This window comes from Dermacentor andersoni, chromosome 5 (genome assembly GCF_023375885.2).
Source record: "Dermacentor andersoni chromosome 5, qqDerAnde1_hic_scaffold, whole genome shotgun sequence".
In the NCBI taxonomy this organism is placed as follows: Eukaryota; Metazoa; Arthropoda; class Arachnida; order Ixodida; family Ixodidae; genus Dermacentor; species Dermacentor andersoni.
In genome coordinates, this window is record NC_092818.1 from 128,567,277 (window position 1) to 128,588,647 (window position 21,371).

Here is a 21,371-nt window from a genome sequence, read left to right on the forward strand (position 1 = left end):
ACAGTAAGGCAGTGTGCTCTTTGAATGTTTAACAAAAATGAAAACCAAAACTAGATACGTCTCTGACGGCCTTGTGTGCTGAACTGTGTAAGAGACTTGGTCATTATTATTGTGACTTTTGTGACACAACGATAAATGCTGAAGGTCCTCGAAGATGGGCAGTCTTCTGCGATTCAAGGCCGGCCTTACAATGTGTGCAGTCGTTTCTCCAACATGGAACTCACGATCAGCTCAAGTGCGAAATCGTGGAACTTGTCCATCACTTGAGAGAAAAAGGCCATGATATCTCTTTTGAATGGATACCAGGTCATTGCGGTATCATTGAATATGACGCAGATAAGGTAGCTCGGAAGTCAAGCAAAGAACACCGCTGCGACCCCATTCCTCTATCAAGGACCGACGCTGCGAGACAACTTCGCCCTCTAGCATGCATACTCTCCTTAACAGAGTGAAATAACTCACATAGAAGGTGCACCAGTCTGCATAGACTGAGCCCTTCACTGCAACTCGGACCTCCGGCCGGACTGTACCGGCGTGAAGCGTCTCTTATGTGTCGGTTGTGACTGGGAGTTGCCTTCACAAAAGCTTATTCAGTACTAATTGGAATGGCTGATAGTCCTGCATGTGATGTTTGCGGATGCGAAGAGAACATTGACCACTTATTGTGCCACTGTCCCCAATTTCAAGCACAAAGGCAATCTTCGTCCAACACATTGAGGAAACCAGATAGTCGTCCTCCGATGAACAGGCAGTACTATAGCACCGTCCTCACCGATAATCGGCTCAGAAGGCAGTGAAGGCATTTTTGTGCTTTCTGAGTACGTCTGGTTTGTACGACCGGCTTTGACTGAAGTGCTGTCCATGCGCATCCCTATGCCTTCTCTCTCTTCCTTCCCTAAGTGTAGGGTAGCAAACCGGACTCTTGACTGGTTAACATCCCTGCCTTCCTTTATATATATATATTTTGTGGCACAACAATATTGTAATGGAAGCACGTAATTTTTTCTAGCCTTGCCAACTTCCTCGAGTGTAACTGATTCTTCACGCGAGCACAGCATGAATTTTGAAAAAAACGTTTTCATGTGAAACGTAGCTGGCTTCTATCCCTCATAAGTTTAATCGAATTTAGGATTGCTCTTATTATGCTGATTGTATTTTCTTTGATTTCTCCAAGGCGTGTGACAAGGTTTGTCACATTCTCCTCTTGTGAAAGCTAACTAAATCTGAATGCTTACCACCTGACGTGGATTGAGTATATCAATAAAGAAGGGCGTCAGGCAGGGAGATACGATCTCTCCAATGCTATTCACCGCGTGTATTCAAAGACCTGGATTGGGAAGAATTGGGGATAAGAGTTAATGGAGAATACCTGAGTAACTTGCGATTCCCTGAGGATATTGCCTTGCTTAGTAACTCAGGGGACCAATTGCAATGCACGTTCACTGACCTGGAGAGGCAAAGCAGAAGAGTGGGTCTAAGAATTAATTTGCAGAAAACTAATGTTTAACAGTCTCGGAAGAGAACAGCAGTTTACGATAGGTAGCGAGACACTGGAAGTGGTGAGGGAATACGTCTACTTAGGGCAGGTAGTGATCGCGGATCTGGATCATGAACCTGAAATAACCAGAAGAATAAGAATGGGCTGGGGTGCGTGACAGGCATTCTCAGATCATGAACAGCAGGTTGCCATTATCCCTCAAGAGAAAAGTGTATAACAGTTGTGTCTTACCAGTACTCACCTACGGGGCAGAAATCTGGAGGCCTACGAAAAGGGTTCTATTAAATTGAGGACGACGCAACGAGCTATGGAAAGAACAATGATAGGTGTAACGTAAAGGTATAAGAAAAGAGCAGATTGAGTGAGGGAACAAACGCGAGTTAACGACATCTTAGTTGAAATCAAGAAAAAGAAATGGGCATGGGCAGGACATGTAATGAGGAGGGAAGATAACCGATGGTCATTAAGGGTTACGGACTGGATTCCAAGGGAAGGGAAGCGTAGCAAGAGGTGGCAGAAAGTAAGGTGGGCGGATGAGATTAAGAAGTTTGCAGGGACGACATGGCCACAATTAGTACATGACCGGGGTAATTGGAGAAGTATGGGAGAGGCCTTTGCCATGAAGTGGGCGTAACTACGCTGATGATGATGATGACGACGATGATGATGACGATGATGATGATTCTGACACTAAAGTTATTAACCAAGGTGTGCCACAAGGCTCCATACTAGGTTCCTTACTATTCTCCATTTATATTGATGATTTACCTACGTCTTAAATCTGCACATTGTGTACTATCCGCAGACAATATTACTGTCTAGTTGCATGACAAATCGTTAACAACCTTAATCCTTAAACTAAACAATGAGCTTGAACATATTGTTGCATGGCGTTCTTCCTATCATTTAATTAAATATCCTACAAAAACTCTATTCTTGATTTTTCGATCTAGCCAAAGAATGGCTTGCCTCTGATAACTCTAGATGGTCATCACATTCCAGTCTCCGACTGTATCATTTTTGGGCATGAAATTAGGTTCTAACATAAAGTTTTCTCAACACAGTGAGTTCATTAAGCAAAAGTGTACCTTCGGTATCAGATAATGAATCAAATCAAGAGCATATTTCTCCAGAGACGCATTATTAAGATTATACTTTGCTTTCATTCATAGTCACATTAATTACGGCATTGTTTCCTGGGAAAACACATATTACTGTCATATCTCGTCTATTCAGCACTTACAAAACGAAGCAATACGCATTATCAATAACAACAAGTTTTTCACGAGTGCCACTCTATTACTTTGTGAAAATAACATCTTTGTTGTAACGGACTTGTTCAACTATCACATAATAATTATGTTTTATAAATTACTAAACAGTTTTCGTACGAACTCATGATTCCAGGTACCTCATCAATAATAATAATACGAGGTTTGCACGTAACTCCGTTTTCCTACTGCCCATGGTTCATTATAACTTGAAAAATGACGTCATCAATCGCTGCTATAAAATTGTGGAATGTATAAAACTGGAATGGTGCCCACACATGAGACTGTGCGTGGCACATGTGTTATCACGGTTTTAGCTACATGTGGCAATCTTCCACTGGTGGCTGCCCAAAGCGTAAGTGTTCTCCAAGGGAAAACGTGTGACATCGCAAAGAGACACTTTGTTAAGTAGAACATGCAGTTGGGCTAATTGTTGTACGATTGCTTACAACACGTTTAGCGCGAAGCAAGAGACCACGCATACAAAGACGCACGGGACGAGCGATACATAATTTTTTTTATTACATGACACTTGTAGAGGGACATAGTATCACAAAGAAACAACTTATCGTTTTATCGACGAACCGGATGTCAAATTCCTTCGGTGCTGTGGCAAGCGAGTTTCAGTCGGCGCCATAAATCGAGTACACCAATTTAGCGAAATCTTCCTTTGTTAAAGGGAAATAGAGAGAGAATAAACTTCATACAAAAGAGCACACGAACGTAGTCAGCTCCTCTGCTCTGCAGTGAGTGGTCCCTTAAGTCCGGGAGTCCAGCGGCCTTGGCTGCCCTTCTCGCTCGGTTGACCAGGCTGAGCTGGTCCATCGAGTCGGAGCTGGACAGCGCTGCCTCCCATTGCCGTGTGTTGTGGGTGTGAGAAACCGCGGGAACAGCAAACTGCTACTACCTAACCTTCACTAGACAATCGCGCGTTTGCGGCGTAATGAAATATTATGCTCGAGACTTGCGGGATCCGCGTCGGCGCGGTTTCATCTGCTCATGCGCAGCTTTCAAGGCCGAGGTGCACTTGTCCTCCGCGAATTCTGGAACAGCATTCGTTCCTTCCGTCCGTGCTTACTTACCACCATGCGCCGTACTCAACGCTTTCCCTTTCCATTCTTTCTCTTTGCAAAACGAAGCTACTTTTTTTGCATTTTCCTTCCACTTTGTGGCTGCTGGATACGGTCTTTCTGTGTAGGCACGGGCTCATTACTCAGTACAACTTAACCGCACGTTGTTTATTAAGAGTTTACCCCAGTGTACGGCAGAGGCCTACGCTAAAGGGTAGAAAATATCCTCCAATACCACGGTTGAGGTGTAAATAATCGAGTGACACAGTTAACCATGTCGCGGTCTTTCTATTCCGATGACCATGTTCCCCTTAGTGGAGCGTTCGAATTATACGTGTATGCCAACTGTTGGTGTGCTTTGAAAACATGGCACGTGCCCACAATAAGGGATAGGCCGAGGATCGGATAGTATTTTACGCTCAGTCAATAGCTAATAATAAATCACGCAATAAAAAGGAGTGACTGCAGATAAAAAGAGTTTTCTGTAATTGAAGGAGACCATATAAATGGCCGGTAAAATTTAAAAAAAAATGAGAAGGTTGTTACAGAATTTAGGATGATAGCAATTTAGAAGAACTAGAGTGGAAATTGTAGGGAAAGTAGGGATTAGGATCGCGTTTGTCTTGTTGCTGTGATGAAAGCACTCACTGCGTCAAACACGCACATGTGGCTAGAACCCAGTACCGAAGTGCCGAAGTATATAGGTAATATTTCATCACTTAAATTAAATTCATGGTTACCAGGCGGTGCTTCAAGTATTTTTCCTTTGCAATGTAAACCGAAGGCGGAGTGAAAAAAACAGTGATCAATAAGTTCTATTTCCTGGTAGAAATAGCGTAAAGGCGATGTCACCAGTATTTCCTGGTAGAAATGGTGTAAAGGCGATATCACCAGTCCACTACCTTTGTAAATATACGTTTAGCGGGGGAACACGGGAACGTAACCTGGAAATTATGATCTCTAATTGTCCTGTTGGACACCACTGACTTTTTCCAGATAAACTTGAAGTGTTTGAATTATGTCCAGGTTGTTACTGATTCGATGGAATCTCCACGTATTGAAACTTTCCGACACCTGATCACTGCGATGCATGCCGATACTATGAGAATGATGATGGTGAACCTCTGTCATGGCTCGCAACCACTAAGCGGGATAGGCGAAGAATCGGGTGGCAGGAAGTAGCGCAAGAAGATTCTTTTTTTTTTGAAAACGAGGAACGGGAGGTAAATTAAAGAAGAAAACTGAAGAAGATATTGGAATAACTAGACTAGTATGCGAGCGAGCAGTAAGACCAACTGAAGGGTGAATATTAAGAGACGTTACAATACAGGACAGAACAAATACAATGCTAATAATGAATTTGGAAAAACTAATTCAGTGAAATCAATGCTGATCTGATAGGTAGAATAACACTACAATAATTAGCAGGATAATTGACAGTGCTTGTCTTTCTCTTCTTATCATTTATAGAACAGTTTCATTGATAGGACAGTGGAATGTTTCTGACGGTGCCACTAATCTCTGTGTGAGCGTGTCATTCGATGTTGACTTTCAGATACGTGCCTGCGCGCGATGCCTATCTGTGAGGCTGCGCCATGAGAGCTGCACAGACCTACGCAAAGCTTTAAGGGCACGCCTCGACCGTTAGCTCAGCTTTATTATGTCAACCCAATTAATGTACGCGGTAGAGGCATTCACAAAAATTTGCCTTTAATTTCTCTTCCTTCTCCTTGTGTAGAGCAAGATGTCATTGGTCGTGTGCACGTCTCGGCGAATATCTCTGCCTGCCAATAAAGATGCTCTCTCTCTCTCTCGCTCGTCTTTGCCAATGCAACAGATTTTCGTAAGGCGGTGAGAATACACCCATGGCCTAAAGTGAGCATATATATATATATATATATATATATATATAGCCCTAACCATCACGCTCCAAGGTGTCCCTGCTGCTACTTTTCTGAACGAAGTTCTAACTTTTCATGCAGAAAGGGGCTCTTAGCACTCCCCCTTCCCAGGGGTTTGGTAAATAAGAGGTTCAGTAAATAAACAAGAAAAAGTTATTTTGTCAGATTTTCTTGCCATTAATGATAGTCACAATGAGTAAAGAAAATATTTCTTTATTTAGTCATTTATTTTATTTAGAACAATGCTGCAGACACATCTGGGTCCAGGCTGAGAGAATTAATAGTACAATACAAGAAACATAATTTGCACCAGCATTCAGAAAACAAACGAATCCCATTCCAATTAAAAACGTACGACATTAGTAATTCGTTGTACAGAATGAGTGCCGATTAGTAATGACATTGGTAGAGTGTTTCACTCACCTATGAAGCAGGGAAAAGAAGGCAAGTAAAACATTATAAAGGTCAAGAAAAAACAAACTAGGGGAATGTGGGGGTGGAGGGGGGGGGGGGGCTGAGCCAAAGTACACCGCCTGTCTTTTGTTCTTGTTTTCCACATTTTCCCTGCATTCATTCTGAGCTGCGCTGATGTCAAAACAACGTTATGCAATTGAAATATCAACTCGTCCAAATAGTCACCTTTGTGAGTTTTTTTTCGTATTAGCCATAGACGCTGCTTCGAAGCTGGCGCACTTTGCCTTTTTGTTTTATGCCCCCGACTTCCTGTGGTCTGCTAACAATATGCGCCTACTATTTCACAAACGGGACATTGTTGAAAAATTTTGTGATCATTTCGTACGCTGCCTCCGGCTGATCGTACGGCACGATGTGACCTCCATTTCGCACTAGAACCAACCTACAATTTCTGGCGTGCTTGGAGTAGCCGTACACACATTCACCGTCGTTCGAGCGCCAAATTTTCTTCTCGGCTTTCGACCATTCCTTGGACCCCGACCATTTCAGGGAGTACATGAGGGCTTCTGTCGCAGGGTACGAGACGATGATGTCCAGGGGGCCGCTGTAGATGAGTACCTTGTGAGAATAAGCAAAGAAAAAGAAGAAATGAAAAAGAAGAAGTGGGGAGAGGAGGCGGAGAGAAAAACGAAAGAAGTTCAGGTTATAAAAGCACGTATTTTCATTGTTTACTTCGTCATAAGAGAGCGGTCTTACGGACTTACGAAAATTCTTGTTTGTGGGAACCTTTACCCATTAGTTAATTCATGAGTTACGATAGGCCTTCACTCACTCAGTGGAGGTTTTCTCTATCTAGAAAGAATTCACGATTAAGCTACCAAATGCGCACTTGTTAAAACAAAACGTGACACAATCGACGCCCGTCTCATTTAGATTGTAATTCTTCCAGCTGTCTAGTGCTGGCGAAGAAATACCAGAGCCGTGCCATTTGAGACGCTGTGAAGGTATGGACAGCGTGATCAGGGAGCGTGAAAGAAAATAATTGTGGGACATGCCGCGAGGATGACCAAGAACCGTAGTGCACATTGTTTCGATAAGAGCTAGCCAAGGACTGGCTTTGCAGGCTTGGAGGAAATTAAATTTTTGAATTCTGTCATGCACTATCAGGTATCTGCGTGGCTTACGCAAGTCCGTTGTTCGGTAACACACAGTGCCGTGTAACTTTCGCACATACGAATCGGATTCTCCATGCGGGCTTCCTCCCGAATATTAAGTCAGTCAGTCATGATAACATTAAAATATTAGCATTAACAGTCTCTTATAATACTGAAACTCAGTTGCCTAAAGAAAGAATAACTGCTATAGAAGAAGTACGACAGCGTTTACGAGAAAAAAAGATAAGGCGAAAGAGCTCAATTCGTGCGCAGAAAATGTCTACACGGGAGTACCTTGTACGAGTTGTCTAACAGCAAAGTCAAGTTGTCTCGAACAGAATGCATCAGGTCCTTGGTGAAGTAGACTGCCACGTTCAATGCCGCTTTGTTGAAAGGCGTTGACCCGACGTGGATGGCTTGGCGCACCATGGGTGTTTTGACGAAGCTTGTGTAACGGCTGTGCGATTCGGGTTTTTCCGTGAGCAGGTAGTTGTAGCCGTATTTATAGCCAGTGACATTGCCTAAGTACGAAGGATATCCCGTGACGACGCCCAAAACAGTTGAGTAAGCCAGTGCAGCGGCTTCCAGGTAGTTCTCTTCACGGATAAGACCCGCTATGCGGTCGCAGTCTTGTTGCATGCGGCTTGCTTGGTATCTGTCCAGGAGCCCGATGTCGTACAAGAAGTCACCGTAGAGAAGCATGGTGATGGGATCGATCATGCCATTGCCAATTGCAATGCCTTTGAGGTTAATCGGCACACGAAGCTTTCCTTTGGACTTATGAAGGGCAGCGCCAATGGAAGGTATATATTTTCCTGCGAAGAGAATACGCGTGTCAGGAGTTCACAAAGTCGCTCGGTGATAGCGCAGCCTGACGGTAATGTAATCAGTGCGTAATGATCATAGTGCTAAATAATCATGATGAGATATTATGTGGGAGCAGCTTTGAGTGCTGGCAGCCGTTGACACAGGGAGAATGTTAAAAAGCCTTACGAATAGGCAAGAACTGTTCAGGGAAATTGGTGCATTTCGGTTCAAAGGGGAGAAGAAAGCGGTGGAAGGCGACACCGACCGTCGACGGGGGGAAGGCGTTTGAGTAAGACGATATTACCGGGGTCCTTCATATTTTAGAAAAAAAAACTATTGAAGGACACTGAAATTACGATGACTGCATTGATTAGGCTTTTCTGTTTTTGGATGTGTACTCTTGTCAGCCGATATCGTCATCTCACGTTCCCGTTACGGTTTCCTGTGTCCAATAATATTTCCCAACTCGTGAGCATCACGACCTAATAGCGTCAGTTACGAGCGAACGCTTGCCGTTGGATTGCGGAAGCTGCAAATGCACTTCCTGTGTTACTCCATGACGTGAACGTCACCCGAGGTCCGAAAATACAAAGCTGACGCATCAGTGTGCGCTCTTAGCTTGTAACATAAAAAAAAAAAAAAACTTAATACCCTAACGATGTGATAGATGCGCGAGAACTGCAGATGAGGGAGCCGTCCCATGTGTCCACCGGGAATCAACGGCGCCATTGAAATCTTCGCCGGCGTGTTTTGCTCCACACTGGAGATACCGGCGAATTGCGAAGCCCAGTATCCAGTGCCCAGTGCCATGCCGGCCCAGGGTCGCGCGCTGGATATTGGAGTGCTGGGCAGGCGTGGCATCCGGGAGGTGCTGAGTACTGGTGCGAAAAATAGCTCTAAATCGAGAAATACGTGGTGCCTGGCTCCCGTATATATATTTCTTGAATACAGAAAGTAACAGAGAGCGTTTTAGTGCAGTAATAGAAAACTGAGAAAAGAAATGACACCATCAGGATTCGATCATTACCTACAGATCCCAAGCCCGATACTTCATCACTACTCGACTGCGTTCATAACACTCGCTGAAGACGATTACGACAGGAACACATACGACAGGACGGGCGCTCATCATGCCATATGTATTCCTGTCGTCTTCGTATTTAGCAAGTTTTATGAACACTGTCAAGATGAACCAACTCAATCAATCAATCAATCAATCAATCAATCAATCAATCAATCAATCAATCAATCAATCAATCAATCAATCAATCAATCAATCAATCAATCAATCAATCAATCAATCAATCAATCAATCAATCAATCAATCAATCAATGTATTGTTGCTACAAATTTCTTCTACAATGGGCTATATCCTCTAACACCCGCTACAGAATTCGACCAGCGCCCGTCCTGTCCTATATGTTGCTGTCGTCTATCGTCTTCAGCGCGTCTTATGAACACTGCCAGGATGAACCAACTCGCCCTAATCAGGATATTGTTGCTCCAGGGTTCTTCTACAATGGGCTCTATCCTCTCATCACCGGCTACATTCTACCAGCGCCCTTCCTTTCCTCTTCGTCTTTAGCGCGTCTTATGAACACTCAAGATGAACCTACTCGCCCGAATCACGGTATTGATGCTCCAGAGTTCTTCTACAATGGGGGCTCTATCCTCTCATCACCGGCTACATTCTACCAGCGCCCTTCCTTTCCTCTACGTCTTTAGCGCGTCTTATGAACACTGTCAAGATGAACCAACTCGTCCGAATCACGGTATTGTTGCTCCACAGTTCTTCTGCAATTGGCTCTATCCTCTCATCACCGGCTACATTGTACCAGTGCCCTTCCTTTCCCCTTCGTCTTTAGCGCGTCTTATGAACACTGTCAAGATGAACCAACTCGCCCGAATCACGGTATTGTTGCTCCAGAGTTCTTCTACAATGGGCTTTATCCTCTCATCTCCGGCTACATTCTACCAGCGCCCTTCCTTTCCTCTTCGTCTTCAGCGCGTCTTATGAACACTGTCAAGATGAACCAACTCGTCCGAATCACGGTATTGTTGCTCCAGAGTTCTTCTACAATGGACTCTATTCTCTCATTACTGGTTACGTTCTACCAGCGCCCATCCTGTCGTATGTGTTCCTGTCGTCTTCGTCTTTAGTGCGTTTTATGAACACTGTCAAAATGAACCAACTCGCCCGAATCAAGGTATTGTTGCTACAAATTTCTTCTACAATGAATTCTATCCTCTCATCACCGGCTACATTCGACCAGCGCCCTTCCTGTCCTATGTGTTCCGGTCGTCTTCGTCTTTAGCGCGTTTTATGAACACCGTCAAGACGAACCAACTTTGTCCGAATCAAGGTATTATTGTTCGCCACTACGACACGCCAGCACATCACAAGATGTGAATAGCTTGTCATATTAAGACCCAGGCGCGGTTTCAATTGTTGTGCGCATTCAATATTATGCATGGAAGTGCCACAACACTGATTTTCTTTTGCGATTATTATTTTAACTTCGATAAAAGTCCTAAATGAACCGCCAACTCGGAACGCTGTACGGGCTGTTACTTTCGATTTTGATAGCCGTTTCCTTCTGTTCGCGCAAGGGATACGCAACATTTTCTTAGTTACACAATGCGTTTCAATCGACCACGTCTGTGTAGTCGCACATCTCTGTCAGAGAAGCGTAGGCGAAAGCACATATACGTATGTTTATAACGCGTCACATATAGGTGCTCATCGCTTATTGTGCTGGCACTGTAGAAACGAAAAAATTGTGAATTTAGAAACTCAAGTGTGAATGTTAGACTTGTTAGAATGTTAGACTTGTTGATTCCTGAGCCCAGAAGGGGCGATAGCATGTAGACGGACTCGACGGGTACGCGAACCCTAAGCTTCGGTGGAAGGGAACGATCTATGGGGACGATCGGTGGAAGGGAACGAATGCTAAAACGTGTGTATATGAACCTCAGAACCACTTACCTATTATTTTTAGTGCAGTAGGGAAAGTGGAAGTGCATGGATCGCCTCAGCTTTGTTATCGGTACGATAAAATCAATCAGCAGCACGTTTCCTGGGGTCCGTTCGAAACGCGTCTGAGTGACTTCTGGGTTTCGTGTCGACTCAACAACACTGCTACAACGACGACAATTCGCAGTCATTGGTTGCGTACAAACTACTAAGAAATGAGGCGCTATATGCGTCTGCATACTTTCGTTCAAGAATACAGCTATCCATCCAGTCAAGAGGGAAATGCAAAAAATGAGAGTGGTCTTCAGTGTCACATATGCAAGCATAAACGGGGCAGTTCGTGTACCGTTACTCCAAGACGCAACAGGAAATAGGCATTTATGACCCCAAGATACAGCGTTATTTAGGACAAGAGGCTCGTATCTACCGATCAAATATTCAGCGCAGCCTATACTCCTTACGTACTGGAATCAGCGTGGCACAAACGCAACCAGCGGAGCTTCGAGTGCGAGCCAGCGAACTGCAGTGAGAACCAGCGCCTGTACAGCGCAATCCAGCGTGCCCCAGCGTCATGGCAGGGTAACCAGCGGCTCGTACAGTGCGACCCAGCTCTTGTCCAGAGTTCTCGCCAGTGTCCCAATGACTCCCAGCGAGCGCGAGCGTCCCCAGTGTGATCCAGCGTCGAAAAACGCGCTGGCTTCACACTGGAAGGCACTGGAAGACGTTAGCTTTTGCGGTAGGATGGAGGGCCATGGCAGCGCTCATGAGTCGCGCTGCTTTCGGTAGATGCCACCGCGATGTTACACGTCAGGTGCTTCGCCGTCGTCACTGAGATACCAGTGATGACTTTTAAAATATAGGGGTTCAAGAACATAAAAAAAAATGGGGAAAAAGGGCGGGAAGGCGAGGTTATTACTTGCCTAGACTGCAGTTTTCTAAGAGCTTCACCAGACTTCGGGAAATTTTATGCCCCACATGCCTATTAGATAGATTTAATTGACAAATAATTTTCCTTGTTTCCTGTTGCCCTGCATAAATTTGAGTTGAAAGTTCAGCACTCCTTCAATCATGCGTTCCTCTGCCTACTGCAAGTTTATTTTCCCGTTACTATTTGCGGAGTGTAGAAGAGAGAGAGAGAGAGAAATAGAAACGAAAGAAAGGCAAGGAGGATGACGAGAAAAATTTGGTTTACTACCCTGCACGGGGAAAAGGGCAATAAGATTTTAAGAGATAACAAGGGAGAAAGATGAGTATGTATAAATAGAAATTGGGGCTCAAAACAGATGCGACACATTGACTATTGCAGACCTCAATGTGATTAGCTGCCCACTTGGGTGCATGCACACAATCTTAGCCCTCTCCGCCTTCGTTGTCATTATGATTAATATTCAAACTTTTTCAAACCAGCACTCACCAGCGTACGATTCCCCAGAAAGGTAGAAATCATTGGAGGAGTAGTTACTAAACAGCGTGAAGAACTGTTGCAGCATTTCAATCATGTCCCGGCTCACGTCCGACTGGTTGCGCGCGTAGCCCCTTTCGTTCTGTGTGAAGCTGAAGCCGGTGCCCACCGGGTTGTCCACGTACAGAACCGATATGGTGCGCGTCCACGTGATTGGACGCAGCTGCCCGACGCCGTTCTCGTCCACAAAGTAAGGACCGTGCTCGACGAAGAGTCCAAAAAGAGAAGATGTTCCGGGTCCCCCTTGAAGCCACAGCGACACGGGCGCATTCTCGGGGCTTTCCTGCGAGGAAAAAATTAAAAAAAGAAAAGAATGCACTTAGATGCAACACAATGTCGGAATCTATATGACGCGAAGCTCGTTTTGGTTAGCGAGGTAGCAGCAGTAGCGCATGACACGACCCTACCCTCGTCTCACGTAGCTGTTAGCAGCTTCACGTCGCGAAGACGAAGGTGATGCATGTTGCTTGCCAGGATAAGAATGTTGATGAGAGGTGTGTGAACTGAGCAGTAAGACACATATCTAAATACATTTAGGGCTTTTATACCTTTTATATCGCTGTGGCACATCATTTCTTGGGGATTGGCTAGGAATGGGCCCACACGCAGCGGCACATACCCAGTGCCGGTGCCAAAAAACGTGCACTCGCCAAGACTGAAATAAAAAATAAAAATAAAGAACCGACGTTTCGGGCCCCGTACGGGTCCCTTGATCACAATGAAGATGTAAGCATGGGCGCGCGGCTATTTATGGGTGAGGTGGCGCAGTGTTCGGGTGTATATCTCGGGAAGATTTCCCCGCGTCCTGTTTATCGTGTGTCTAGTTGATTGGATGCGAAATGATTCTAAAAGCAAATGGGCAGATATGTGTTTTTCTTTTGCGATGATGGCTGCCGAGTCCCAGTCAATGATGTGTCCGGTTAGTTCGTGATGCTCCGCCAGGGCGTTCGCGGCTGTGTGGCCCTTGGCGACGTCATTCATGTGTTGTCTCAAGCGCCGTTTAAAATTTCCGCTCTCGCCGATGTATGACACATCACACTCCGTCATGGAGTGTGTCACACTCCGTGACGCGGGGTAATCTTCCCGAGATATACACCCGAACACTGCGCCACCTCACCCATAAATAGCCGCGCGCCCATGCTTACATCTTCATTGTGATCAAGGGACCCGTACGGGGCTCGAAACCTCGGTTCTTCATTTTTATTTTTTATTTCATTCTTGGCGAGTGCACGTTTTTTGGCACCATTATGTTTCCTCGCCAGACGAGTTTTCGTCGAACACTTGACTATACCCAGTGCCGAAGGTGTCCGAGCCCTACATGCGCAGTGGTACTCACCTAGTGACCCAGACTGTCTAGTAGGCCAGACCATAGCCAGCAGCAAGTTATCTATTCGGGTGCGTACCCAGTAGCCACGGTTGTCTACTCGGCGAAACAGCGGCCAGCGCATATGCAGTGACCAAAGTTGTCTATATACGAGTACATTCACAAATATCCGGTGAGGAAGAAACGACGAATGCCAAACCCTGGAAAAAAGGTAGAGATAGCGTCGCTTAAAAAATTCCGGGCTTTGTTTCTGCAAGCTGCAAATGAACTACAGCAGGTGTTATCTACGCGTATTTTCCCGCGTGCCCCCTTCCGTCACACCGCTGTGCACCACTTGTGATGCTGATTGCCCAAATGCTAAATGCTGCAGCTACCAGCAACCTTGAGCTTCAGGAGTCGCGTGAGCTGGTACGTTTTTACAATGCCCGCTACTCTAGGGACTGTACATAATGCGCGTTCTTTTTTGGCTGGGCTCTCTCCGGTGGTCTTCGTGGTGTTGGATTGTAGCTACAGGCTGGTCTCGCCTGGCGATCGACGCCGGCAATTTTTCTTCTTGAGCGTGTCTTGCAATGCCACCGGTGTGCGTCACCACAATTCCAGCACGCCAGTGCCTGTTAGGAATGCAAGAATGAGGCGCGAAGCACTCTGTCACGCCTTTCCTCCTGGTATGATTGCCTGGACACTAAACACTGCCATCATTCTCAGCGATGAGCTTGCGGAGTGCCCGCAATTCACTTCATTGCGAGGCAAAGATGTCGCAGTGCATGCGTTATACGATGTCCTGATGTGTTGGTAGGTTGTGTGAAGATGCAGATGCGTTATGCGCTCAATATGAAGATGAAGTGGGGTCTAACCGTGCGCATGATCTTTTTATTTATGTCTAATTACTTATAACGCAGGTTACATTTTATAATCCTTCTCTGATAACTTTTTTTGGTTAACTTGTACGAACACGGTGTTCATGCAGGCTGCCACCTATGTAAACTCTATAAAATATAATGATGAAGTGGCCTGCTGACCAGAAAGTTCAGTTCTTAAATTGTTGAAAAGCCGGCATTGACAAAGGATAGACGCAGCATTCTTTTCGTGTGCAAATATTGCCTTTAATGAATTAAGTGTAATTTTATTAAAAAAAAAAAAACGTTTCAGAGAGAAGTGATTCCAAGAAAAGAAAACGTTTCAAAGAGAAATGTTCGCGAGGAAACTGATGTACATATGAGCGTTTTGTGCTGGAGAACTTGTCTTCAAATACGCATCCAGCGAGATCAGGCAAACACTATTCTGTTGCATCGTCATATTGCTGCATTCGATAAAGGCCAGGACACGTATGCACAAAAACCTCTTACGCTAGGACTGTTCGTAAGAAATATTTCAGCCGGTCCTTATGGTGGACACATTATTATCGAAGGCGGCTGTCGTGTAGCAAAGAGCACTTACGAACTAAAAGTGTTGTGAAATCGGTCCCAAAATTGTGAATTTGTGTGTCACTTACCATGGCAGGGAAGAACCAGAAGAAGAGGTTGCTGCCCAGGTCCTTGTTGACGGTAATGAATCCCGAGTAGCTGAGCACATTTGGAATACTGCCGATTTTGCCTACTCTGCTTTTATGCAAGGCTTCTTGATACTTTCCAGATTCAATGAGAGGCGTCAGGAAGAGCGGCTCTCCCACATCATCGCCTTGACTTGTGACGTCACCTGCATCAAGCAAAACAATATCATGATCTTATATTCGTTCGTATCTCTAATTTGCTTGGAGACCGATTAGCGAAAGTTGTGTATGCGAACATCCATGGTTATTCACTACGCTATATTAATGAGCTCTGGATGGAAGATGTTGACTGTCGAAACGCCGCAGCTCCCGCTATGAGTGGGTAAAGGGACACTAAAGGAAAATATTAGGCCGAGCTAGATCGATAAATTATTCGTCTAGAAGTTTACCGTTGTTCTCTTTCTGCCAATATTGCACTTTGTTTTGCAGAAAATCGCTGCCGAGGGTACCGCTGCTGCTCCTCAATTGTAACCGTCCGCTCCAAGACTGGTGAGACGACACAATCTCCACCTGACCTACCTCTCAGCCGCTTTAGACGAATCAATCATTCCTGACGTCAAGTGAAAGCTACCATAATTCTTAACAGGTGGCTCCACTACAATTTTCAATTTTCGTCATTTTATCAAAAACAAAAGCTATTTTCTCGCTACGTATGATGAATTCGTTATTACAGAAACCTAATTGTTCAACCTAGCTCGACTTATTAATTTCCTTTAGTGTCCCTATAACAGCTGTCAGTATTCGGTGAAAATAAAATTTTTGCACTATTGGACAGCAAGAAGCGATGTTTACGAATATATATGTGAAAGGGAAAATTGTCGCCCACCCGTATGTAGAACGAAGCTACGAAGGAAACCCACACGGGATACTCAGAAAGAAAGCTTCTCAGTTGAAGAAAAATTCGTCCTGGTCTAGGAATCGAACACGGGACCAACACCTTTTCGGTGTGGTCTCTGTTATCTGAGCTAATTAAGAGGCTATCAGATCGCCGCGCGAGGGTGAATTCATTGACAAGTCGAGACACAGGGACACTGAATGTGGCAGTTCTACTCAGCGGAAGCCCACAGCGGGGAGTAAGCTTTATGAAATGGAAAATTGTCATCCATCCGTATGTAGCTGCGTGCATGTGCGGGTGGATGACAATATTTCATTCTTCTTCATTGCGGGCTTCCGCGGAACTGATTTGCGTTTTGTACAAATAGTGCGTAAGCACGCCATATAAAGTGCAGCTGTTTATCTTAGTCGACTATAACGGACGGCCATAAAATGTTCGATACATGATCATAGGTGAGCTTCATCTGGGCACATGGGTGCAACACGAATTAGAAACGCGCGGGTGGGCGGACACGCGTTTCTGACGCTTGTGCTATGGCAAAGCATGGGCTTCGAATGATTTTTGCCATTACTCGGAGAGAACGGTCGCTAGGGATTGCGATGCGGCAGAAGCGTCGTGGGCCTCGTCGGCGTCTCAAGCCTTCACGTGGTGGCACACACGCACCTAAACTATACGTAGTCTGTGAGCCTCCCCTACGGAGATAGTCACTGCGGGGCTGTGTTACATACGCTGCTTATGCAGACGCGTCTACTCGCTGTGGGATGGAAGCTCACTACTTTCGTCGTAACAAAATCTGTTGAAAGTCAACAAAAGCAAAAGTGCCTGCTTTCTGTGTATTCCCGCGATAGCACTGTTCGCACATCCTGTTGTTTGGCTTCGTGCAGCTTGCCATGACAGGTGGTGCCGTGCGTAGGCATTCACGTCAAACACGAACGTTGACTTTTAAAAGTCCAATTCAAAATTTTGTCTGAATTGATTCGTCGTCACTTTCCGGAACATTTTACATTTTTGTTATAACCTTAATTTAGTATAGCTTAGTATTCAGTCAGAACATTGATCGGCACCAATTAAACTATTAAAAGACAACTTGTGGCGTGAACGTCATCGTTTATGACTTTCAAACGCAATTGGGCTGTTATGTGCTCAGGATGGCTGTACATGCTGTATATGCTGCGCGTTATACACATGTTCAACCTTCACTCATTTCAACCTGAGCTGCCACCAACCGAGTTCCTTGGTTGGCAATTGGTAAAAACGAAGGTAGCTTCTATGATTTTTTAAATTTGCCTCTGCCTACTGTTGTCCTTAACGCAATCAATAAGCGCCTTCTATAGTTGCTAGAAGGCAAGGTTAATGTTCTCCTTACCTCCACTTTCAGCTTTGCTACCATCACTTCGCAATGCCTCTTGGTACCTGAAAAGAAAAAGTGCCTTATAGGGGGTTATATGAAGAACTCTGCGTATTGAGTGTATTTCGACTGTATCTTGTGTATTTTTTGTGCATAGGCACTCAGCAGAACATCGTCACAAGAGCGCCATATTGAGCCACTACGTTGGCTTTCTTTAACCTTACTTTTCGCTATGCCCTTTATTCAAGACCAAACCGTTGGAACCCTCTTTAATGGCAACATCGTTAAGTTGAATGACGGGAATTCTAAGGCTGTACGTGCCAAAACCACGGTGTGATTATGGGGCGCGCTGTAGAGAGGGACTCCGGATTAATTTCCACCACATGAAGATCTTTAATGTGCGCCCAATGCGCGGCACGCGTGCGTTTTTTGCATTTCGGCTCCATCGAAATGGAGCCGCCGCAGCAGGGATTTCATCCCGCGCATTCGGGCTTAGCAGCGCAACGCGGTATAAGGTGAATTACATGTGAATATCGCGGTAGCTGGCCAGAGCCATTTGCGAAAATGAAGACCCGCAGCGCAAGTCGCATTTCAGTCAAGCACACTGCATTTGTAGGTTAAGCAGGCCTGCTATTAGGAATAAGACAAATGCTCAACAAAAATTTCCGTGAATGCCTTCTGTACTTCGCAGAGGCCATAATTATTTAGCAGTGCTTCTAAAGCAACCTTGAGAGTAAATTGCTGCACGTTAATAGCAGGAAGACCAGTCTTGAATGTACTGACAACTTTTGCTTAACATAAACTTTACACCTATCCAATTTTCAGCAATTGTGGTGGGTACGAATGCTTGTCGTACGTAGCAAAAAAATTACAATGATCAGCAACTGAAAACTAGCAGATAAATACGTGGATAGATACGTAACGAGCAGAGCATCAAAGTCAGTAACAAATGCAGATGTTAACCAATAGAGCATGTCAGAGTACAGAAGCAGATTATGCTTTAACAGCCCTATGTTTTCCAATTCGAGGGCTAGCCTTTTCTACATTACATCCACTAGGAGAAAATTTGGAGGACGCTTAAGCTTCAGCTTTAAGAGTGGAATGCGATAGCATTCAAATATCCCTGACTGCTTCTCGCGCTTTCCGGCAACTGCAGCTTATCTAAGCGTAACGTTTACCGGGCAATGCGGGCGCCGAACGCTAAGAACGAAGGCAAACTTTCTGGTAAAAACGCGGACTCTTGCTTGGGCCGCAGATGCGTGGAGGCGAGCGCCACCTGGACGGTATCGTTGCAAGGAACCGAGCGCAGCGCACCGCCCTATGAATGGTAGAAAGGCTGGAAAAGCGGTGTGTGTTTGTGTTTCGGCGTAACGGAATGACGTTTTCGGGTATATTCAAGTTACAATCCGACGCTTTTATGTCTGTAGGTTGTGTTTAGGCTGTACTTTACGATTTTTCTTACATATATTCGAGAAATTCAAATATTTAAGTAACGCCTTTGCGCCACGCGGAGGGCCTGTGGGGTTGTAGTTCGCAATGATTTTTCGCCAAACGACATCCGACGCAAAGCGCCGACACCGGAATTTTTTGTTACACGGGGCCCTTAGCGCCATCGCGTTAAAATGTGTCCACCCAGTGCCCAGAAGACACGCCGCACAATCTACACTGTTCTGCACGATACATCATGTCACAGAGTAACAGACTGTGCGGCTTCTAACCTACATCACGCGCACAAACTTCGAAAGACGTGGTAGACATAATGTTACTCTAGTGCATTTCCTTTCTCTGCATCTTACTATACGACAGAAACAACAGGTCGCATCGAGAGAAGATGTAAAAGGATGGCGCAATACAAACTGCGCACAATTCTCAGTTCTACTTGTGAGCAATACTCTAGTTGCTTTATGCTGTTTGTTATACACACTGAAGAGTAGAATAAGAAATGTAACACAGATGTAAGGACTGGTACTTGTTCTCTGTGCTTCAGCACGCGTAACGAAAAAACAGGACATGCATGTGTGTTGTGTAGAAGAGTTGGCACGACGCTGCCAGAACATTTCACAGTAAAATGCAGTGACCAGAGCAGTGTACCAGAGCCCGCTTCGGACTTAAATAAAAGATAATAATCACAAATGACGGTGATAGCAAAGACAAAAACAAGATGCCCCGAAATGACGATTGTGTAGTTATTCTTGGAAAAGTGGGACGAGTGACAATACTGGCCACAAATTTGTAGCAGTTAAGAAGCGTTGTTGATACAAAAACAGGTACTTGAAATGCTGAAAAGTAGTAATATCTCGAAACGTACCGAATGCTGGAATGCCACCTTCTCGTAAAACCTAGTCGCAGTGCTCTTGGCATTCAAAGTGAAGTGCTTTGGCAGTACTTTAGCCGTTTAAAAGCTGGCACAAGACCCTCGAGGGTTGCAGGAGGTTAGAATTTCTGATGTACTCAGTACTAAAACACTTTCGCAGAGCGTCGTTTATGACGGTCATCGAAAGCAGTTGTCAAGATGTCACTTTTGCGGTTTGTCTGATAGTTACAGCGTTATTGACAAGAAACGACGACTTACCCATGCTCGCCGTTTGCGTAGAGGCCAGATGAGGAAATAATGCCGCCCAGCAGAAGCAGGAGCACAGGTCTCATACTGACACAGAGTGACACGCAGAAAACGGAATTCATTGAAGGAATACAATTTTGTCTCGAGCGGAAGGTTAATATACAGGGGAAAAAATTACAGGTGCGACGATACATCATCCACCGTTGGTTTGGCCTTTTTTTTTCATCTCATTCGCCATTTCTTTCGAATAGTTTTCATCATTCATAGCGCTTTTGCCCATATAGAAGTGAAATGTGGTAACAGGAAGCATATGCTTCCAACGTGTACCTCCGGGTCCGCTAGCTAAATTTAAAAACATGTACAACGCAGAACAAAAACGAGAGTTCGTTTTACTTGACAAGTTCACCTACGTACAAAGATTTCCGGGGAAGCTTTTGACACGTTTCTTAACAAACAACGTCATTATTATTGATTGTTGACGCGCAGTTTCTCTCTCTACTTCCTGTATTCTCTTTCATATATATATATATATATATATATATATATATATATATATATATATATATATATAGTATGTATATAAGGAAGACAACACAACAAATATACATAGGATAACATAGGGAAATTACTTTTACTTGCTACTTAAATTAAAAGAAATGATAAATTAATGGAAATAGAAATCAATGTAGAAGCAACTTGCGCAGGTGGGGAATGATCTCACATCATTGGCATTACGCGTGCGATGCTCCACCGATTGAGCTACCGCGGTGCCGTTTTCCCAGCCACTTTCTGGGGTATTTTTGTTTTACTGCTAGAGCAAACCCTGGGAGTGTTAGCCAGTGCCACCAGTCACAAACCATGGCGACGGATGTGGAATATTCGTTCTGCCGCAGGCGTCACGAGTACGTGATCTTTTTGGATGAAGTAAACTGGTCAATAAACCCACACGTGCTACATGAGGGCATCAATGTCGCCGAATTCGAGACCCTCGATATGTAACGAACGAGAAGAAAGGGAACAGAGGGGCCCGATATTTATTAATCATACCATAAGAAGTCAACAAACAAAGACACCAAAGACATCATAGGGGAAATTACTTTCACTTATTAATTGAATTAAAGAAATGACAAAAAAAAACAACTTGCCGCAGGTGGGGGTATTTGGAGGTCATACATTAGCGTGGTTCCCGGCGCACGTGAACGAT

At 44.8% G+C, this 21,371-nt stretch overlaps 2 protein-coding genes across 6 annotated transcripts in view; one reads left to right on the top strand and one right to left on the bottom strand.

The window, feature by feature from the left end:
* Positions 1–21,371, top strand: part of LOC126531136 (glutamate receptor ionotropic, kainate 5-like) — a 193,160-nt gene that overhangs the window by 48,841 nt on the left and 122,948 nt on the right. The gene's annotated exons all lie outside the window — the stretch shown is intronic.
* On the bottom strand, positions 6,262–20,253 carry LOC126532071 (probable serine carboxypeptidase CPVL). The gene is made up of 8 exons (XM_072288120.1): positions 20,180–20,253; positions 17,626–17,672; positions 15,368–15,570; positions 14,387–14,486; positions 12,484–12,869; positions 12,282–12,285; positions 7,603–8,123; positions 6,262–6,946 (listed from the first exon to the last, which is right to left on the bottom strand). Exons 1-8 carry the CDS (start codon positions 20,251–20,253, stop codon positions 6,491–6,493), a joined length of 1,791 nt encoding a protein of 596 aa, XP_072144221.1. The 3' UTR covers positions 6,262–6,490.

What these genes read in the sequence shown, in the direction of transcription:
- LOC126532071 (XM_072288120.1), bottom strand. Translation starts at nt 20,253, where the DNA reads ATGAGACCTGTGCTCCTGCTTCTGCTGGGCGGCATTATTTCCTCATCT. An exon ending in TAGCAAAGCTGAAAGTGGAG is followed by an intron (nt 15,571 to 17,625) that starts GTAAGGAGAACA and finishes TGCTTGATGCAG; the next exon opens with GTGACGTCACAAGTCAAGGC. An exon ending in TCGCCAGGCGAGACCAGCCT is followed by an intron (nt 12,870 to 14,386) that starts GTAGCTACAATC and finishes GTTGCATCTAAG; the next exon opens with TGCATTCTTTTCTTTTTTTA.